The sequence below is a fragment of the Brassica oleracea genome, chromosome C1 (genome assembly GCF_000695525.1).
Source record: "Brassica oleracea var. oleracea cultivar TO1000 chromosome C1, BOL, whole genome shotgun sequence".
Classification (NCBI taxonomy): Eukaryota; Viridiplantae; Streptophyta; class Magnoliopsida; order Brassicales; family Brassicaceae; genus Brassica; species Brassica oleracea.
The window spans coordinates 10,902,517-10,924,628 of NC_027748.1; the positions used below are offsets into that span (position 1 = coordinate 10,902,517).

General features: G+C 38.7%; 3 protein-coding genes and 1 non-coding gene across 4 annotated transcripts; 2 read left to right on the plus strand and 2 right to left on the minus strand.

Annotated features, from left to right (window-relative positions):
• Positions 1 to 9,386: 9,386 nt before the first annotated feature.
• Positions 9,387 to 11,069, minus strand: LOC106342599 (50S ribosomal protein L25-like). Its single transcript, XM_013781576.1, has 3 exons — positions 10,575 to 11,069; positions 10,306 to 10,435; positions 9,387 to 9,918 (listed from the first exon to the last, which is right to left on the minus strand). The coding sequence occupies exons 1-3, from the start codon at positions 10,989 to 10,991 to the stop codon at positions 9,659 to 9,661; spliced, it is 807 nt and encodes a 268-aa protein (XP_013637030.1). The 5' UTR covers positions 10,992 to 11,069; the 3' UTR covers positions 9,387 to 9,658.
• A 1,761-nt stretch (positions 11,070 to 12,830) lies between these two features.
• On the plus strand, positions 12,831 to 14,335 carry LOC106306856 (reticulon-like protein B1). The gene is made up of 5 exons (XM_013743631.1): positions 12,831 to 13,172; positions 13,298 to 13,478; positions 13,564 to 13,705; positions 13,786 to 13,855; positions 13,961 to 14,335. Exons 1-5 carry the CDS (start codon positions 12,908 to 12,910, stop codon positions 14,128 to 14,130), a joined length of 828 nt encoding a protein of 275 aa, XP_013599085.1. The 5' UTR covers positions 12,831 to 12,907; the 3' UTR covers positions 14,131 to 14,335.
• A 303-nt stretch (positions 14,336 to 14,638) lies between these two features.
• On the plus strand, positions 14,639 to 14,722 carry TRNAL-CAA. Its single transcript has one exon. It is a non-coding gene; the product is annotated as a tRNA-Leu (tRNA).
• A 150-nt stretch (positions 14,723 to 14,872) lies between these two features.
• LOC106306847 (potassium transporter 3) lies at positions 14,873 to 18,600 on the minus strand. Its single transcript, XM_013743619.1, has 9 exons — positions 18,437 to 18,600; positions 17,997 to 18,240; positions 17,674 to 17,922; positions 17,555 to 17,602; positions 17,208 to 17,468; positions 17,066 to 17,118; positions 16,717 to 16,831; positions 16,207 to 16,461; positions 14,873 to 16,133 (listed from the first exon to the last, which is right to left on the minus strand). Exons 1-9 carry the CDS (start codon positions 18,437 to 18,439, stop codon positions 15,034 to 15,036), a joined length of 2,328 nt encoding a protein of 775 aa, XP_013599073.1. The 5' UTR covers positions 18,440 to 18,600; the 3' UTR covers positions 14,873 to 15,033.
• Positions 18,601 to 22,112: the final 3,512 nt, after the last annotated feature.

Consider the following 22,112-nt stretch of genomic DNA (forward strand, 5'->3'; position numbering starts at 1 on the left):
GTGCTACAAGTCTTGCCTTGTTGCGAACCACTTCTCCATGTTCATTTGTTTTGTTTTTAAAGATCCACTTGGTTCCAAAAATGTTGACTCCATCAGGACGAGCCACCAATTTCCATACATCATTTCGTGTGAATTGTTCTAGCTCTTCCTCCATTGAGACAATCCAAGATTCATCTCGAAGTGCTTCAGCATGTGTCTAAGGCTCGATGACTGAGACAAAGCAAGCAAACTGTATCATTTCTGTGAAGTTGATGACTTTTCCACGAGTTTTACGCCCTTCCTCAACTCCTCCAACAACATCTGAAACTGAATGATTCCGATGAACTTGCTGAATAGCTTGTTGAGGGACTGCATGTTCTGTCCCAGGGACTGCATCTTCTGTCTCACTTACTTCAGATGGTTTATCACCAACCCGAGGCTCTTTCTTCTCGGTGTCTTCATCTGACTCCCATTTCTCCCATGTGACAGATGACATATCGTCAAAGACTACGTTCACATATTCCGTGATGATTGCTGATCTCTTGTTGAAGACCCGGTAGGCTGTACTAGTTTCTGAGTAACCCAAAAAGATTCCCTCATCACTTCTTGAGTCGAAGTTTTCGAGGTAATCCTTGTCATTTAGTATGTAACACTTGCAACCAAAGAGATGAAAATGACCAAGATTAGGTGTTCTTCCATTCCACATTTCATAAGGAGTTTTTGTGGTCCCTTTTTTAACATATACCCGATTGATTATGTAGCATGCAGTACTAGGAGCCTCTGCTCAGAACCTCTGAGGTTTCTTATTTCCATGAATCATTGCATGAGCCATTTCCTGTAGCGTCCGATTCTTTCGTTCAACAACCCCATTCTGTTGTGGTGTCCTAGGTGCTGCAAACTGATGAGTAATACCCTTTTGTTCACAGAATTCCATATAACTCCATTCTCAAATTCTCCACCATGATCACTGCGTATCTTTTTGATTCCTCCTCTTTCATTCATGAGTTGAAGAGCCAAGATCTTAAAGCTTTCGGCAGTCTCAGATTTTTCTCTGATGAAACGAACCCAGGTGAAGCGATTAAATCATCTACCAGCACAAACACATACTTATTGCCTCCAATACTTTCTTTCTGCATGGGACCCATGAGATCCATATGAATTAGATCAAGTGGTGCTGACGCTTGTACATCAGGGACCTTCTTGTGTTGTACTTTTACTTACTTTTCCTGATTGCATTCCCCACACACAAGTTTGTCATCAATCCGGAGCTTTGGCACCCCCACGAACCAAGTCTTTATGCACCAGATTTTTCATGTTCCTAACATTCATATGTCCCAACCGTTGGTCCCACAGTTCCGCATTCCCTTGAGCTGACATACATTTGATCTGCTTTTCCCACATGTAGCAGTTGTTTCCTGACCTGATTCCTTGCAATATTGTCACGCCATACGCATTGATTGCACGACAGTCAGTTGCTGAGAACATCACTGTGAGTCCTTCATCGCACAGTTAACTCACACTAATCAGATTTGCCTTTAGTCCTTTGACGATGTACACATTCACCAGTTTGGGTAAGTCTAAGTTGCAGGTACTGCCTTTTCCCTTGATGATTCCATATCCTCCATCTCCAAATGTGACCTTTCCGCCTTTAACTTTTGTCACTCCTTCAAGATACTCAGTTTCCTGTCATATGTCTGGAGCATCCGCTGTCAAAGTACCATGGTTCATCTGAATCAGAATCCTCTGTGACCAGCGCCATGTTACACCTAACTCCACTGATGCCACTGTTGACTGTCCTTGAATACAGATCATTTTTCTTCATCCACACTTGGTTAGTTTTTCCGATTCGCCAGAACTTGTGTTGTTTCCACACTTTCTTAACCTTGTTAAGGTACTTGTAGCAGAACCTTTTGTAATGACCAAACTTCCCATAGAAGAAACATCCAGACGTCTGATGCACTGTCGGTTCAATCTTGAATTCCTCCGCATGTGCATAGGTCCCTGACACAAAGTTTGTCTTACATGTGTCTCCACTCTGCCTTCCCGTGTAGCCCAGTCCCATATGAGAGTTTTCAGTCCTTCCAGCACACATGATTTTGTCCAGTTATTTAGTTCCAGTGAGCATCTTGATGTTTTTGTTCTGTTGATCAAGTTTTGCCTGAAGATCCGCCGACACCTTTCTCTCAGCTACAACTTCCTCTCTGAGCTCTTCATCTTGTTTGGAAAGGATTAGTTTTTCTTTGATTAATCTGACACTCCCCTTAGCCAATTTAGCTTCTTATCTCTGAAGTTCAAGTCGAACGAGAGACAGTTCAGCTTCTAGTCTCTCTTTTTCTTTAGTAAGAGAGAGATTCTCCATGCTGAATTTGATCAATGTTTCACGAACTTCCTTATAGCTTTCATCCAGTTCTCTTTCCGGTTCAGTATCGCTTTCAGAACCTGACTCAAAGTTAGTTATGCCAAGAAAAGCCACAAAGTTGTTCAGCTCTTCTTCACTGTCACTTTCAGAGTCACTGTCATTGATTCCAATCCTGGATCTATCATTTTTCCTCTTTCCATCTGCCTCACACTCAGCTTGAGTATGACCAAACCCTTGGCACCCATGACACTGAAATTCCCTTCTTTTCGACGTTCTGTCATTGATTCCAATCCTGGATCTATCATTTTTCCTCTTTCCATCTGCCTCACACTCAGCTTGAGTATGACCAAACCCTTGGCACCCATGACACTGAAATTCCCTTCTTTTCGACGTTGGACATTCGGTTCTGAAGTGACCATATCCCATGCATTCATAGCACTTGACATCTGCCTTCTTGTTACCCTTGTCAGGTTCAGCAGCTATCTTTCTTCCCGGAACGAACTTCTTCTGTCCTTTCTCCACCTTGTGTAAGGCTCTGTCAAATCGCCTGACTAGCAGACTCACTGGATCATTATCCATGACTTCACTTTTCTCAACCGATGCTAGAGCGATTCCTTTTTCTTTCTTATCACCAGATACTTCCATCTCATGAGCCTGAAGCATTCCAACTACTTCATCAAAGGTCATCTCATCAGTGTTCAAGGATACACTCATCGCTGCCTTGTATGGCATAAACTTAGCTGGCAGGCATCTCAAGAACTTCTTCACCAGCTTCTTTTCTTTGTATTTTTTACCAAGCATCAGAGCTTCTTGAACTAGTGAGCTAAGGTTGGAGCTGAAGTCACCAATTGATTCGTGCTCCTCCATCTTGAGTTCCTCAAATCTGGTTGCAAGCATGTCTTTTCTGGAGCTTTGAACCTTCAATGTTCCTTCAAAGTGAAGATGAAGAATGTTCCTTGCGTCTTTTGCTGCTTCACACCCTTGAATCAACTCGAATTGTTTTCTTGCCACACTGCAATGAATGACAGTAAGAGCTCTAGCGTTGAACTTGGCCATTTTATTTTCTTCATCAGTCCAGAGCTCCTCTCCCTTGGGTACATCTTTCCCATCATCAACTCGAGCAATTGGTGCTGTCCAACCAGATTCTACAGCTTTCCACGCCAGCGGGTCTATACCCTTGACTGTAGCCTTCATTCGCGCCTTCCAAAAGCTGCAGTTCCAGATTTCCAGGATCACCTTTGAGTGCGATAACATCTCACGGTAGCTGTCCATCTTACTCCGCAGCATCTTACATGTTTAAACAAACACAGATACCCGCTCTGATACCACTTGTTATTGTAAGATAATCAAGCTACACCAACTATAACACACAGTAACACATGGACAATTCTTTCCAAGAAATACGACTAGATTAATCCTTTTAAAAGCACATACAAGTTCTTAAAAGCAATTCTTCAAGCAAGCTCAAGACAAACCTTGACTTGTTGACTAACATCACTTGTTCACATACTTGAAGCAGTCTATGAACCACTCAAACTCTTAACCTCTAGACGTTTTGCTTCTCCTTATTCAGACTTGAAACCTTACTATTGCTAAAAGCTCTCTTTCTGTGTTTTTTAAACGGACACGCAGGGCCAAGACTCCTCTTTATACTTTTAAAGGAAAACCCTAGATCTAAAAACCTATCTAATGGAAACTTTTAATAAATGCTCCTTTGACGAATAAGCCGATCTTCCTTCTCTCTAAGATCGATTACTTCTTCATCAATACTTCTTTTATACTGACTTCTCAGTGAATCTTCCTTTGATGCCTTTTCACCGATTCGATCAACCCTTGTATCCTCGTCTGATGTCGTAGTTCATGTCGTATTTCATGAACTACTACATTTCCGTCTTGACCATACATCTTCATTACAATCAACCAACTCTACATAAATTATACTCTCACTAACCCCTCCTAATGCACAAAATCAACTCTCATCACTTTCTTCTCGTTTTCTAAGTCAATAGCCAAACACCAAACGGGTCTTCTCGACAATCTTTAGATGCGTCCATTGCAACTCAGGACAAGAGCTATAATTAATTTATGCTTCTATTCAGATAAAATAAACACCAATGGGACCAATCAACATCCAAGATTAGAAGCTTCACATCACTAAAAGCAACTCATCCCACTTGACACTCCGTTTTACCAGTGAAGAGTCAAACGTATCTACTTTCCTTGCAATTTCAAAATTTTACATCTCCATTACAAATAATATAAAACATATATAAGATAACTATATTGTTAATTCTAAACCTCCAATTTTTCCTTTTATACACGTACAAAACGTAACTGTGATAGAACAATGGTTGGAATATGCCATAAACTAATAACTATCTGATATGTCCCTATTGAAATAAGATGTTGAATTACCTAATTATGTTTAATAAACTAGGTGTTTTTCCGCACCATGTGTAGTAATAAAATTTTTAAATTTAAATTATATATAAAAATAAAAAATTATTATTATTTTCTTACTAATATTTTAATATAATTTTTTATTTAACTAAACATAAATTAAGATAAAATAAACAGTTTTGTTTATTCTAAAATAGATATGTAAATATTTAAAATTATAGTCTTAGAAATTTTTTGTATCTATTTCTTTTAGATAAAAATATATATTAAATCAACTTGTATAAAATTAATAAAAAAATTGTTATAAAAAAATGTTATAAAATTTGATATAAAAGTTGGATAAAACTAAACAGCATTTCTAAAATTATAGACATATAAAAGAAACTAATGATAATATGATTAAAAATTGACAATTTTTTTATAAAATTGAAAAAAAAAATTGAGAATCTTTATTAGTAATAAATTTGTATAATTATGAAAAATATAAATAAAAAATATTTTAATATTTGTAAAAGATTATTATATTTTTATATTTTTATATTATTTAATGTCATATTTGAATATATTTATTTTAATGATGATGTATAATTTACTACCATATTTTAAAAAGTTTACCAAAAATATAAATAAATATTAAATATAATTGTTCATGTCACATTGAAAATTAAATTTATTTGTACCAGTGACTAAATACTACTATTACCAATGGGCTACGACAATTGAAAAGTTTACCAAAAACACCTAATAAGTAATTGAACATTGCTAATCAAGAAATAAATATCGTAAAAATTCATTTGGTCATTCTAATCTACCTAACCCATAGATCACAAAGTGACGTGGAATTCTAATCTACCTAACCCACTAATGGTTTGACTAATAGTTTATTAATGCTTCTACACCACCTGGTCCAGGTTCAATTCCTAGAGAAATCGATTTATTAAACAATTATGCAGGCTACGGAGAAAAGACTTACAAGTGATCTTCAACATGGTGCAAGTCAACTCGGTCAGGCGTGATCTTCGTAGGACAGCTCAGATGATGCAGTTAGGAGTAGATCCTTGTAACGCAGGTAGTATTGTCGGTTGTCGGATTTATAATATCATAATAAATCAGCGTTAAAAAAAAAACCGTGACTACTCACCGATATTCATGACAATCATTAAACTTGCTTTAAAGATCCAAGAGATTCATAATATCACAAGTTTTTAAGAGAGAAAATGAAATAGATCTAGGTTTTTATTATAAAAAATATATAGAAGGCTAAAACAAACACAAACTCCATTTTTTGAAACGCAAACGTCAAAAGCAACGACCGTATTTTGACTGTGTTTGCCACTGATGGACCAGCGATCGACCGTATAAAATTGTGCAGATTGATCTGTCGATCGATCAATCTTTTATTCTATGACAGTGACCTGCATATCACGCTATGGTATGCCGTTGTACCTCAAATTCTTCATCCTCGACATGAATCCGACGTGGTGGCCAGCTGGTCGCCCTCGCTTCAGTCTTCTCGTAGAAAGCTCGAGCAACAATGGTGAGTTTTCTCCTTTTTGCGCGTGTGGTCCTTCAACTTTTTTGTTATTCTCAATTTAATCCCTAACTATAAAACTGTGCAGATTGATCTTCGAATTCAGCCTCAAACTTTCGAATGAGAACTCTAGCCCACGTCCCCTTACATTTAGCTCTGATCTCAATTTGGCTCCAAACTCATGAAATTGCAGATATCCTCTTAGTTTGACCCCAAACTTCCATAAGTGCAATCTAGACCATGTCAAATGTAAATTAACAAATATATGCACCAAAATTTTATATTTGCAATCTAAATGATTAAAATGAGCTAAATGAGATGCTAAATATTATTAAAATCATAACATATCAGTCATGTTAAGTATAACAGTGTTTAACATGTTTTGAAAATCAGTATATAATAGAGAAATAGTTTGAACAACTGATTTACAATGTTCTAAAAATTGGTGTATAACAGAAATATACTTTGAACAACTGATTCAAATTTGAAAATCGTTATATAACAAAGCAATATGATGACCAATTGCTTATATTGTTAATAAGAGCTCAAAATTACATAATTTGTAATTAGATTAAGAAGAAACATAAGTTTGGAATTGCATAATTTGATTAAGAAGAAACATAAACTTAAAAGTATATTGCCTTTGGGTTTTCGTGACAATAACAATCCATATAAAATGATGCAGGCGTCCGAGCCACAAAACCCAAAGGAATGTTGAACATGTCCAATACCATGTAGACCGAAGAACATTCTGAAATCTCATTGAGTCGCTTGCATGTCAGTTAGACAGCGGCAAGATCTAGATCTGTGATGGAGTTTCTGGAACACTTTCTTTGTAGTTCATATGGTAACAAAAACAAACTTGAAAACGAAGAGAATTGTTTATCTTTTAGAGGTAGATATGAATAATGATATTTTTTTTGTTATAAGTTCCGATAAATAGATAGAAGGGTTTACCAATAATTTTTTTTTTGGAATATCAATGAAAAATTGTATATTTTCATTAAGTTGCATTGCATGACAGTGACATCTATATTAACTCTGTGTGCATAGTTTAAACTTATATTTAGGGTCTAATTGGTGACAAATGAATGAAACAGAATAATGCATTTTTAAAAATACGGATCCGGATCCGGATATCCGGACCTAAAAATTACGATATCCGGATCCGGATTCGGTTTGCACGGATCCAAGATTTTACAATCCGGATTCGGATCCGGGCACTCCGGATATCCTATTTTCGGAGCGGATCCGGAGCGGATCTCGGATTGAATCCGGATCTCGGATAATAAGTCCCAGGCCTAGTGCTTGTACTGTTTTATATTGCATACAGTTTTACCGTAACATGATAAGTATATTTTCGAATTAAATTAGTTTTACCAATGCTTACGTTGTGAATATATATTAGGTTATATATATTCATGTATTTACTGTTTTGTATATTTTTCTTTTGTAACACTTTGCTGTTTTGTATAAACTATAACTTAGTTGACCCAAAAAGAGGATAACTACAACTTATTAAAATATATTTTTCTATTTCTTGTCAACTCAATTTGCTAATCATATGTTTAACTTATTGTATTAAGGATTTGGAAAAATACTAGGGATTTCATATATGGTGGGATTTAGATGGGATTTAGATGAATCTATTTGGATTTTAAGGATTTTATCAGGGATTTTGATGAGGGATTTGTTAGACTTTTAAAATAATAAAAAAAATATTTCCAAAGATATTACAATGATACAAAAAAGTGCAAACCAAACGTGATTTGTATATAACAATTGTTTCACTTAGGACTTCTAAAGTGTGATTATATCCTGTAGAAGAATAGACTGTACATGGAAAAAAAAACAAAGTTCTTTATTGTTGCTCTTCTATGGTTATTTTGGTCTCTGTTTCTCCCATTTGGTGGTGATGTGTTTACGGGTGATCTCTTTGAGAGACCCGCAGCCGGCCGTTCAGTGCCACATGATGTATCATCTGAAGCAATTTCTTACTCCAGACTCTCCTTCAGCAACAAGTTATGTTGGACCAGTGTTCAAACGTTCTAGGTTTAGTTTCTAGTGCAATGCTATTATCTGGTTATGTACGTGCTCGGGTGTCCTAGGTCTTGACTCATGGGTGTTGATGTTTCATAATAGGATGTTTAGGTGGCTTAGCCTAGTTCTAAGTGTCATTTCAGTGGTGGATTGAGGATGCGAATATCGTTAGCTAGAGCTCTCTTTGTGCAACCTACTCTTTTGTTGTTAGATGAACCCACTAACCATCTCAACCATAGAGCAGTTCTCTGGTTAGAGGAGTATATGCTGCTGGAAGAAGACTTTGGTTGTTGTTTCACACGATTGTGACTTCCTCAACACTGTCTGCACGGATATAATACATTTGCTTGACCAGAATCTCCACTTCTGTCGTGGTAACTTGGATGGTTTCAAAACTGGATATGAACATCAACACAAAGAGATGGAAAAAAAAAGTTTGAGATTTAGATAATTATGATTCCTCTAAACCATGATCCTGATAATCAAATGATCATAATCCTCCACGTGACATAAGTTTAACGACAAAATCCAAGGGCAAGCCGCACATCGACTCAAGCTGAGATGTGCATTTTCTGGGATCATGATAAGATGTAGATCGCCATAGTTAACTGCACTTGGTACTCCTCCATCGAATTAAAATTGACACTCAAATATCTCTAGTCTTGGCACTGTCAAAAGACCAAAGCTAATAAAGAAGAGACAAACGACGTTGATTAGACGAAGAAGATGAACAAAATTGTTTTATTTATTTATTTTGAAATACCATCTCATTAGATGGTATTTGTTTCCGGTGAATTTTGTCTATAAAACCAATTACCTAATAATTCAAAATAACTCTTGGTAAATATTAGGAGTGAAATCCTTGTTTTCCGGGGGGATTTGAAAGAGTTTGAATAAATGATTAATTCAAGTGGATTTGATAGAACTTTTATAAATACTAGATACAATAAGGAGAGATTTGAACAAAAACCAGAATTCCCCCAAATCCTTAGTACAATAAGCCCCCTAAATGTAATGGTTACGCCAGAGTTAGATTAGTATTAATAAACATGCAGACATTAAGAGAAGAGGGTAACGTGAAGATGATGAAGATTTTCAAGAAGTCTGTTCAGCTTAAAACAGATCGTGTCGTGATGATCAACAAATCATCAAAGCCTACATTTGACTGTACCAGGCAAGAAACACGTTCGAAACTGAAAGATCAAATTTTTGTGTTTGGTTCCATTTCTACTCTTATTGTAAATAAACTCGTTCACATGTAAAAGAAAGATGCATTGCAGAATCAAAAGACAAGTATGAGCAACATTTTGGTTTACACCGGTTAATGTGACTCACACTCACTCACCGGTTTATTTCTTTGTTTGGTCTTTCTTCGGTTGGTCCTTCTTTCCCTGGTCCTTCTGTTGGTCACTGACACGTCCTCCGGCAATCTTAACGACTGGTTCGTCTTTGGACTTTATAAGCTTTAGCGCTGGATGAACCTTGAGGTCTCCGGTTACTAGCTTTTGTCCAACGTCCAAGTGGCTGAGATCTACTTCTATATATGGAGGGATGATCTCTGCTGGACATAGGAACTTTACGGTTCTTTTGATGGTATTCAGAGATGCTCCTGCAGAAAGATCAAGAAAAATGGTGAACAGTATTAAATTCTAACAAGAAACTAGAAGCTGCCAATATACCAAAAAAAAAAAAAATGGGGATGGAATTTAAAAAAGTGACAGAACTGAGATACAAGCCACTAAACAACGCTAGAGGTCATTTTATACAAAGATATATCATGCAATATGGCAAACGGTGCATAAATCATCAAACATAATGTGTTTTTGCAAATAGATTTCTCCCTTGTCGAGTTAAAGTTTATTAAAACATCAAATATAATTATTTGTTGTCGCCAAAGCTTAGCTCTCGGCCTCTCGCTCAAATCCAAGAAGGGAATAACTGAAAATCAAAACAAAGGAACTACAATTTTTATAACTAAAGTAAAGACTTTTGTTACCTTTCTTTAAACCAGGAGAAACATCATCTCCAATGAAGACAAGAGGGATATCAACCTTCAACAGAGTACCAGGAGGAGCTCTTATGAATGTCACATTCAGCGGTGCATCACTTCCAGAGTGCAAATGAATCTGAAAGTTGTTTTAGATTAGTTAATTACATACACTAATAACCCAACACAATCAGACCAGATGACTTTAACGCAATGTACACAAACAAACACCACACTTATGATCCAAATCATGTCTCAATAAAAAAGGGGGACTTAACCGATCTGGGCAAGGCCCTGACTTTCTCAACGACCTCACCGGACTCAAGCTCAGACCGAACCTCGACATCGAAAATCCTAGAGAGGAAGAAGGAGTAACCCATGTGAGTCACCAGCTTCCTGATCTGATTCGTCTGAACTGAGACAAGCCGCTTGTTCCCTCCGTGCTGTCCATCCTCCTGTTCGAATATGATCGAAGGGACTCGGCCCGCTTTGCGCTCTTTCGCCGATATGTTCTTGCCGGAATCAGACCGTGGAACGGCCAAGATCGTCTCCGCGTGCTTCGGGTCGGGTCGCGGGAATCCAGGGAGGTAGTCTAGTTGGGTTTCTAGGGGTAATGCGGAGGTGGCTGCCGGAGAGTATAGCCGGAGGTTTTGTAGGGTTTTGGGTAATGCGGCGGTTGCACGACGGAGCAACATTGTCCAGACTTGACAGAGACAGGAGACAGCGAGCACTTAAGTGGGTTTAGGAACTGTGTTGCAGAAATGTGTGTGGTTTCTCCGATGAAACGCGTCGTTTAGGGATTTATAATGGGCCTCATTAAAAAGCCTTATGGGCTTCTTTATGAGCTTCAGTTTAGTCCATTTTATGGGAATGAAGGGGAGAAGAAGGTCAACAGTTGAACCTGATGATTAGGTGGCGTGATTCAACGGATATTCCATAAGGATGTTCTTTTGTGTAATCCCTCGGCCTGTTTTGTAAATGACCATTTTAGCCTTATCCCGACCTTTTACGGTTTGGTTTATTTAATAGAGCAAATTAGCTAGCTATACTAACAAAGGTGGGATATCATTGAATGGGGGGAGAAAGGTAAAGATGGGGGGAAATTTTTTGGTGGGATATAGGATATGGAGTGCAAATAGGGGAAAAGTGGTGTGTAGGGAGCACAAATTCTATATTTAATAAATGTATCATTTGATTATATTTTTAATTTCTTTGATTTGTGTATTTCAGTGAAATGTATGGAAACCAAAACCAAATCCAACTAGTATTCTGTGGTGACTGTGAGTGAATACGAATAGAAATTTGAGCAATAAAAAAGGCAATAGAAATTTGAGCAATAAAAAAGGCAATAGAAATTTATGGTAAGTATTTTATAAGGGTAGAATCGTCCGGACCGAAAATATAGCTTTCATCGTGAATATATATAACCTCGTCTTTGCTCTTTCGACCAAACAAGAAGAAAAATAAACTTTCTCTCACGTCTCTCAATAGCTGTTTCTTTTATAGTCAAAGGTATTATTTTTGTTTTAACCATTTTCTTCTCGCTATTACCTTATCGCTTCATTTATATTATTGTTATATCAGATTTAAAAGAAGAATAATCGGTCAGCTTCACAAAATACAGATATGGGGTTAAGGACAATGGAGCTTCTATATGTGTTTTCACATCGTCTTCCATGTGCAAGGTAAATTCATTTGTCTGTTTTTCTTTTCTCTAAGCCTCCAAATTCCAAAAGACAAAATATTGGGGTTCATCATTTTTCGGTTTGCAGTTACGGTTAGTCTTCATTTCGGTTTATTGTGATCGAATAAACCTTTTATCTTGGGCCCATGTGGAAATTAGTACTGGGCGTGATTTAAGGTCTAATCCATCTTTTGTGCCATATTGGGCCCTATTGTCACTCTACATTCTACAAGTCTACAAGTTTTCCAATGAAAAGACCTCGTTAAAGAAAAACAAAAAGTACCTCAAAAACACCAAAAAGGAAGGAAAAAAAAAACTGTTTCCCAACTACTAATTGCCTGTTTACACATTGATTCCTTAATCATAAAATAATCACACTGTTTATCATATACTTATTTACTGCTGGTACCTGAACAAACTATATAATAGTATAATGATAATACTATAGTAATGCTGTTTTGTCGTTCCGCAGACAGAAAGAACGTGACTCATGTACGAATCGCTGAATCTCTCTCACGTGTCCTGCGACCAAGGGATTTGAATCGTACAGCATCTTGCTTGAGCCGCGTGACACCTGAACATCCCCCAACTTACTTAGCTCAAACCTCTGCCACGTGAACGTCCTTAACGACGGGGACCGTTAACTCTGACGTCGTCACAGGTCGATTCCTCCTCATTAAATTGTTTATGTTCCCATCGCTTTCCCTTTTGGCTTTTTCTTTTCCCCCAAGGCCATGGATGGCCCTAGTTAAGTTACCGAACGTGTCGATCCGGAACCGAACCAACCAACGGCTCAGATCATTAATATTATACCAGCGGACGAGATTAAATTTAGAGATTATTATTTTTTCCTATTTGAAGGCATGCTTCGAGATATATCTCTCAAAGGCGTAGCTTGGAAGCTTGTGAAATCGAATCGGAGAAAAGATGGCCGAGGAACACAAACACGACGAATCTGTGACGGCTCCGGAGCCAGCTGTGGAGATTGTGGAGAGGGAATCGTTGATGGATAAGATATCGGAGAAGATCCACCACGGCGGTGATTCTTCATCGTCGTCTTCGTCGTCTGATGAGGAGGAGGACAAGGAGAAGAAGACGAAGAAGCCGGAGTCTCCGTCGTCTATGAAATCGAAAGTCTACCGCTTGTTCGGAAGGGAGAAGCCTGTGCACAAGGTTCTCGGCGGTGGAAAGCGTACGTTTTTATTTTTATTTTTCTTCTCCGATCTGGTTTTTTTAGGATCTGGGTTTGCTTAAAGTTGTAGTCTTGTGTATAAAGTTTCATGCTTTAATAGATGGGATGATGGTTTGTATTTGCAGCGGCGGATATATTCATGTGGAAGGATAAGAAGATGTCTGGTGGTGTGCTTGGCGGTGCTACGGCCGCGTGGGTTCTGTTTGAGTTGATGGAGTACCATCTTCTCACTCTGCTGTGCCACGTGATGATTGTTGTGCTCGCTGTGTTGTTTCTCTGGTCTAATGCCACCATGTTCATTAACAAGTGAGTTTATGACTAGGCTTTTGTACGTGTTCCTAGGTTGATATGGTTCGTTTCTCAAATGTTGATGATTGGTTCTCTGTGTCAGGTCACCACCAAAGATTCCTGAGGTTCATATCCCTGAGGAGCCTATCCTTCAGCTTGCATCTGGACTCAGAATCGAGATCAACCGTGGCCTCTCCTCTCTTCGTGAGATTGCATCTGGAAGGGATCTCAAGAAATTTCTCTGTGTAAGTTTGAGTAGAAGCTTTGTGCTTTCTGTGTTGATCCTTATCTTTGACAGCTATAATATGTTATTGGATTTGAATAGGCTATAGTCGGCTTGTGGGTTCTATCAATCATGGGTGGCTGGTTCAATTTCTTGACGTTGGCATACATAGGTAAAATGCTTAATCCTTCCATAACGTGTTTAGTTGTTTGCTTCTCTTGTCTAGCTGAACCCACCTGATGAGTGATGACTAAACTCTCTTTATCTGTTGCAACAGCTCTTGTGCTGCTCTTCACGGTTCCTCTTGTATACGACAAGTACGAAGACAAGGTCGACCCATTAGGTGAGAAAGCAATGATCGAGATCAAGAAGCAGTACGCAGTGTTGGACGAGAAGGTGTTGAGCAAGATCCCAATGGGCCCATTGAAGAACAAGAAGAAAGACTAGGTTTACAAAATGGTGAGTGATTACGTCAGATAGCAAGAAAATGGTGTTGTGAAATGGTGTTTGAAGCTTTATGTTAGATCTTTTAATATGTTATGTGAATGAACGTGGAATTTCCTTGCTTTGTTTTTTTTTTCGTTTTTTTGTCATTGTTGGTGAACGTGGAAGGGATACGATTAGTGTTGGTTCTTTCTTTTCTCTAGACCTCTTTATAACTATTTGAATCTTCAGTTTTGCAATCTCTTGTTTGGAGGTCTTTAATTTCATTGGATAGATCATAGAAGTAAGTTGTTGTTTCCGGTCTTCACCTTTATTACCGAGTTGGTTGGAAAATGTTGCTGCAAGAAGCTTTAGACGGTTCTACAATAATTACTTGTTCAATCAAAACCTGTTCCAAACATTGGTAAGGAGTATTTGGTGGATACGCACATGATTCTTTTGCCTACCCATGAAAAGCGAGAATACGATATAGTGAAGGACTATTATGATGTAAGTGGATAATAAAGCAAAAGTTAGGGTGGCCGAGTGGTCTAAGGCGCCAGACTCAAGTTCTGGTCCTCGTGAGAGGGCGTGGGTTCAAATCCCACTTCTGACATTTCTCTATTTTTTCAAGCTTAAATTTTGTCAATTTAATTCAGAGATCACCATCACAGCTTCTTGTACATTGAATATGATCCAACTGAGCTTTTTATTTATGTTTGTATGATCACCGACTTGAAACGGGACCAAGTCCACCTTACCAAAATGTCCAATCTAAAAAAAAATCAATGTGAAAAAAATATTCTTATTACAAAAGAAAAACGTATTGGTTTCACAATATCCATATTCGTGAAACTCGAACCATCAAACAAAACAACAAAAACCTCACAGACATTTTAGCAATAGACAGATACTCTTTGTAATCACTCACAAGTAATAGTTCATGCCCACCTTAATCAAACAAATGTGAGGAATATTCAGCATCACAGCTGGGCTCCTGCAATTCTTCCTCAAGAACGAGTAAGCCACGTTTACCACCAGCCGTTTCACAAACACCGAGTTCCTCTTCGCCTTCACGTGACCGTGCCCAACAATGTACGCCACTTCCGCGTCCTTAGCATTCACCAAATCAAACAGCTCCTCTTTCACCTGTGGTTGTCTGAACTTAGTGTCCATTGGTCTGAACTGAAACATCCTCCTCATGCTCAGCCTCGGAAGCTCTTGCTCATACTCTGCTCTCAGCCTCAGCAGAACGGGCGACTTGCTGTTTGTCACCGTCGTCTGCGATCTCGAGCTGCCTGCTATGTTGGCCTCGGATATAGACCGAGAGAGCCTTGTACCGAACTTGTTTGAGGCTTTCACAACAGCTAGGCGACCGTCGATGGAACGGTCAGTGTTTGATCCTCCGTAGCCTTCGGATTCCAGCTGGATAAACTCGGCTATGCTCATCACTAGCTCATCTTCAAAATCGTCTCCGTCCTTGTTCACGTCTTTGTAGCCTGCTCTGATAATGCATCGGTACATCCTGTATGTTTTTGGTCCGATCCGGCCGATAAGGTAGCGTTCTTTCTGCGGTACGTAAGGGATGGGGACAGTTTTGCAGCAGACAAAGACGACAACTTGGTAGAATGCTGGTAAGTTTATGAGGAAGTGAGTGAATGTGGCGGGAACCCCGCTGGCGAGCTCTGTGTAGATGAGACCCATCCCGGGGACTTTGATGATCCCGAGGCTCGGGCCGAGGCTTAGGATTGATTTCATGGGGACCTTGTTGTGCTGGTCGCATAGGTACTTCTTTCTGCTGCCGTAGTGCCATACGTATGTAATACAGGTGAAGAAGAGGGAAAGCAAGAGAGTGATCCAACCTCCTTTTGGGATTTTGGCTAAGGCTGATGCAAAGAAGACGAGTTCTATGGTTCCGAAGAAGAGGATGAAGAGAACGGAGAAGACGATATTACGGTTCCAGACGAAGTTGATGATGAGAGGCATCAACCAGGTTGTCACGAAGGCTAGAGTCATGCAGGCGAGCCCTGGAGAGTATAAAAGGATTAGCTCAATGATAAAAGATGATAACTATAGTTTGATGGAAGGTTAAGCCCTTACCGAAAGCGAAAGCTATGTGTCGAGTGTCTTGGAAAAAAATGGTGACAGTGAGGGTGAGAATCATGACAACCCAATTGATCTCAGGGATGTAAATTTGGCCAAGGACCCATCTTGGTTTGTGAACTATCTTCACGCGCGGGAAGCATCCCAATGCATAGCATTGTTTGACAATCGAGAACGTAGCGAATATCACTGCTTGGCTTGCGACCATTGCAGCCAGCATAGCCATCATCAGAACAGGCCAGAAAAATGGATCTGAAGAACAAGAGCAAAACACATATGACAAAGTACACGAGTAAAGAGTGTATGAATGCATAACCACGTGTAGAGAAGAATAAACCAGAAACTTTGGATCTAAAAATGCACCACTAAAATATCCAAAACACTAAAGGCTCATCTTCATTCATTTGAAAGACTGTACTACTCTTGGGACTTGTAGTGGAATTATCCAAAATCGCAGCGATTCATTGAGATTGTAAGGAGTAGAGGAATGAGACGTGAAATGATTACCTGGAATGGAATCGTAAAAGCTTGTAGGTAGAGCAGAAAAATTCTTTGATAGAAACGCAGCTTGGCCCATGTATTGAAGCACCAGACACGGGTAAACAAAACAACAGAACGCAAACTGCATAGAACAATAAGACTGTAAGATAACTATAACAATAACCAGATTGCGATAGTGTATCATAATTTTTCTTATTCCTTCCCAAATATACGTGTGACCAATTGCTTATGGATTTTCTTAGAAACAAAAATTCTCTTAGCAACTGTACTATGCAATTCCTAAAGCTTGCTGAGGGAACTTTCAAAGAGGTTTCTGCTACATGATATGAGGAGCTAAATAAGTTGCTCAACTCACCCGTATTGATGTAGCTGTAAACTGGCCAAGTTCAGCAAAGATAGCCTCCGTTCCTGTAGTTAAAGACCAATCACCAAGATGAAACATAACATATCATGAAAACCTGTCGAGTCTTACTTTAGAATATAAAAGACTATATTACCTGTGATGCATAAAAGAATCCCTCCAAGGGATAACCATCCATCTACACCCGTATCTCTAAAGAATACATAAATATAGTAGGGAGATAAAGCTTTGTATACGCTGGGGTTCCAAGTGACGATATTGTACACGCCAACAGTTGCAATGGACAACAACCACAAAATCATTATAGGTGCAAATAAAAAGGCGACTTTATTTGTGCCACGGTGCTGCAGAACGAAAAGTCCAACCAGCAAAGCGCATGCTATCATGACCACAGTACCTAAGGCAAGTAACACATTGGTAAAAGAAAATATAAATAACAATGACGGAATGTATAAACATAAGATAATCCCAAACATTACTTACTGTGGTTCAGACTTGTTTTCGCCACAAGGCCATCAATAGACGAAGAGACTACAAGAGGAGGATATAGTGTTAGCTAGATATGTAAAAGTAAAATCTGGTGTAAAGGGCTAGCTGATTACCTGAAATTGCTGGTGTAAGGACACCAATGGTAATGACCATGGAAGTTCCCACCAAGACTAAGATAAGCAAAGCAGTCTTGGATCTTTTATTTCGCTCAATAAGGCTTTTGAAAGCAGAGCTAGGCAGGTTTCTAGTAGCATCTCCAGAGCCATAGTAGGTGGAGATTTCCTCATCAGCCGCTTGCTGATTCGGAAGCAAAGAGAATCTCGCGTGTCTGCAGAGCAAAGCATACAAAGCAAAGATCCCTCCTGCAATACATAAAAATTCAACAATTAAACATCAAACAAATGAAATATCAATAAACCATATATGTGCTTATTACCTTCACCATTGTCATCAGCGCTTAGTACAAAGACCATGTACTTGACGAGTGAAAGGAGAGTGATGGTCCAGAATATCAAAGAGAACGCGCCGAAGATGGTATCTTCGGTCTGGTGGTGCCTCAACCCTCCGTAGAAAGTGCATTTATAGACGTAGAGAGGAGAGATACTCAAATCTCCAAAGACTAAGCCAAAGCTCTGATACGCTAGAAGCAGGACTTGGTTACACCTGTTTCTCCTATCAGCCTGATTCAATAGGAACACCTCTCGTCACAATCACATACACAGATGCTTGGCCAACATTTACATTAGGATAAGATTATACAATGGAAAAGCTCAGAGATTCACTTGAATGAATCGATTACAGCAATTATACTTTCAGGAGTGATCGATTGGAAAAGAAAAGGATAGAATCTGGAGGAAATGGAATGGATGAACGTACCATGATTGGAGCCGCCGGAGAGTGAGATGCGGCGTCGTTTCGTCGACGATCAGAGGAAAAGAGACTAGGGGGTTCTGAGAAGACGATTCGGAATTGAATCTAGAGGGAAGCTGTAGATCATCGTTTATTGTTTATTATCTATCGAGACGAGATGATTAAATAAAGAGAAAATAATTACAATAGCACCGAAAAAGTTTTTATCACAAATATAGTCTCTAAAAATAAAAATGACCAAAATACTATTTAATATTTTATCAAAAGAGATAAATATATATTTATACTCCAACGATAAATTAATTTAGATATTAGGGTTTAGAGTTAAGGAGTGGAGTTTAAGATTTAGGGTTTAGAGTTTAGGGTTTAGAGTTTAGGGGTAGGATTTAGGGTTTAGGGGTTAGAGTCTAGGGGTGGAGTTTATGGTTTAGGGTTTAGAGTTAAGGGGTGAGGTTTAGGATTTAAGGTTTACGGTTTAGGATTTAGGATTTAGGGTTTAGAGTTTAGAGTTTAGAGTTGGGGAGTTGGGTTTTGGGATAACATTTCAAATTTTGAAAAATTAAATAAAATTAAATTTTTCAAAAGATAAAATGCTATTTTGGTCATTTTAGTTTTTGAAAGCTATTTTTGTGACATAAACTTAAAAATGTGCTATTTTGGAGATTTGCTCTTAAATAAATGTATTTTTCAGTTGTTTTTTTTTGGATATTATTAAGCCTTTTATGCAAAGAATTCAGAAAGAGATACACTAGTAGGGATCCAAAGTAAACTAACACAAATCTATCTTACGTGTGGATGACCAAAGATTTTTCGTATAAAAGCTCCATATTTGCTTCTGGAATAGTTGAATCTCAAGAGAGATAATCTTCGTATTAATCCAAAAAACACCACGTTTCAAACTGAATTGGGAACGATTGCCACTCTATTTTTAATACTCCAGTAGGAGTCATCGAGACAAGACAACTCTTTATATTGCTCTATTGAAAATAATAGAGTCAAAGAGATTACCATTTCATAGAATTTCATGTTGCCTTTCTAAGTAATCATAGTTTGCGGCAAGAACTTCATCACCATCAAATGAAGAACATCAACGATTGAAGCCGGTAAGACCCGTCGCCACCATCCGCAGTAGATCTGTCAATTACTTTTTCTAAACGGTTCAATTGAACCGAAGTTTTTGTCTTACCAAATCCATTGAAAAAACATACAAAAGAACAATAAAAAACGTTGCCAGATTTAAAATAAATTGACAATTAAACAAACCAAGTGATAGAAAGTAAATCAAATCAAAGAAAAAGAAACAAAGCGAATCAAACAAACCGATGTCAGAGCTATAGAAGCCTCTGGCCATCGGCTTGAAACTAAAAAAAAAACTTTTTCTTTTTCTCTTGACGGCTAGATATTTTTCAGTTGTTTGTACTCGTTTTTTTCTTCTTCTTTCAATTATCCGAATTTTTGTGAGAAAATTGAAAATATCATCAATTTTTTATTAATATTAGATGTATTACATCAATTTTATCAACTTTTTATATTTTGTGATATTTTTTAAATGTTTATTAAAATTCGGATAGATAGTTAATTATGTTTATGTTTATAAAAGTTACAAATATTTTTAAAATTTGTGTACTAATCTTTTTTTTACATCAAATGGTTATTACTCAATCTATAATTGTCAAGTAATACAGCAAAACCACCACACCACTAACCTTTATCATTCCTCATTACTCCCCTCGCACTTGCTGGCCCCGGGTTTCCATGTGAAGCTCCATCTGTGTTCATCTTCATCCACCCCTCGGGAGGGGCAGTCCATCTCACCAGTATTTCGGTCCTGTTTCTCCCAATGCCCCGCCCTCTCTCGATCTCATTATCTACCATCACTTCCTTACTTAAGTTCCGTAGTAAACCTACTCTGTCCCTCCAGAGTCGATTCTCATCAAATACATTCCCACATCTCCACTTTCATCCCCACCATATAGCTAAAGCAAAGCTCGTAGACCACATAATTCCTCTCCCTTCTCCATTCTCCCTCAGATTCTCATAGAGCCATTCAAGTAAAGGCTTTGAGAAAAAGGAGTACATCTTCACTGCTGGGACAAGTCGCTCCCATATTCCACTCATCGCTGGACAATCTCTCAGAACGTGTAAGATCGTCTCAATTCCTCTTTTGCAGACCTGACACACATCAGTCCCACTAAGGTGCCGTCTATACCGCTCTGCATTTGTCATGATTGCTTGTTTTCCAACTAACAAGAGAAATACTCGCACTCTTTTAGGAGCCACAACATGCCACATCCTTCTAAAGAACTCTCCCTATACGTTCTTGGGGTGTCATCATGCGTGATCAAGTCATGAGCTGATTTTACAGTAAATTGCCCATTATTAGTATTCCCCCAGGCTAACCGATCCTCACCTTCCGTAACAGTATCAACCACTACTACTGCGAGCTCCAGTCTTGTCTCCTCAGTCACAAATGGAGCGATCTGAGTTAAGTCCCAGCCTCCACCTACTACCCACATGTCTCTAGCTGTTATGTCCTCGTAACCTTCTGGTAACTCTGCAACCGTAACTGCCGTAAGTGGTTGGTTTGATAGCCATCTATCAGTCCAAAACTTTATTTCTCTTCCATTCCCCATGACCCAAGTGTGGCCTTTAGAAACCACCTCCCTTATCCCCAATGCCACACTCCTCCATGTAGAAGAACCATTCTTTCTCGCTGCCATCCAAGATACGTTATGAATATTACCCACTGCATACTTACAGCGTATAACCCGAGCCCATAGACTTTCTGTGTCCTGTAGAAGACGCCATCCCACTTTAGCTATCAGTGCTTTATTCATATCTCTCGATCCTCTGATTCCAAGGCCTCCATCACTCTTTGGTCTGCAGACCTTATCCCAAGAAACTAGATGTTGTCCACTGCCCAACACGAAGCTTCTTGATAAGCTATCCAGCTTCTTAAGCGTACTCACAGGCAAGGATATTGTGCTCATCGAGTGTATTGGTATTGAAGATAAAACCGCCTTCGTCATGGTTACCCTTCCTGCAAGGCTTAGAGTTTGCTTTTTCCAGCCTGATAGTCGTGATGCCACTTTCTCAAGAACTTCCACAAACGTATCTTTGTTAATTCTCTTCTGTAGTATTGGCATCCCCAAGTATTTTCCCAAATCCCTTGTTGATGCAATCCCACTTTCCCGGCTTATTCTCTCTCCTCTTCCCCTTGTGACATTACTAGAGAAAAAAATCTTAGACTTCGGAAGGCATACTTTCTGTCCCGAAGCTTTACAGAACTTGTAAGACCCGATCCCGACCGACTAGGCCGCGGTCGATGCCTTACGTCGCTCGGTCTATACACTGACCGAACCTCTAAAAAATTTGCCCTTTATTTAAAAATATCGTCCATAGGCGAGGGCTAACTCAGATCTTAGCTCAAGACTACCTTAGTCATTCCCTAGCTTAGATCATTTCAACTTATGCACAGCGGAATAACATCTCCCATCCATTGGACTAAATCCAATCTAACACTTGTCTGGTCAGATCACCTCAGCTACTAGTCAGTAAACACAACTGCCAGCTAGCTCCAAGGTCGATCTTGAACCTAGACCAAGTCATACAATCAGAGGTTCCATTCTCCTAATCCATTCTATCTAGATCTATGCAACATTGCTAGATCATACCTTTGCCA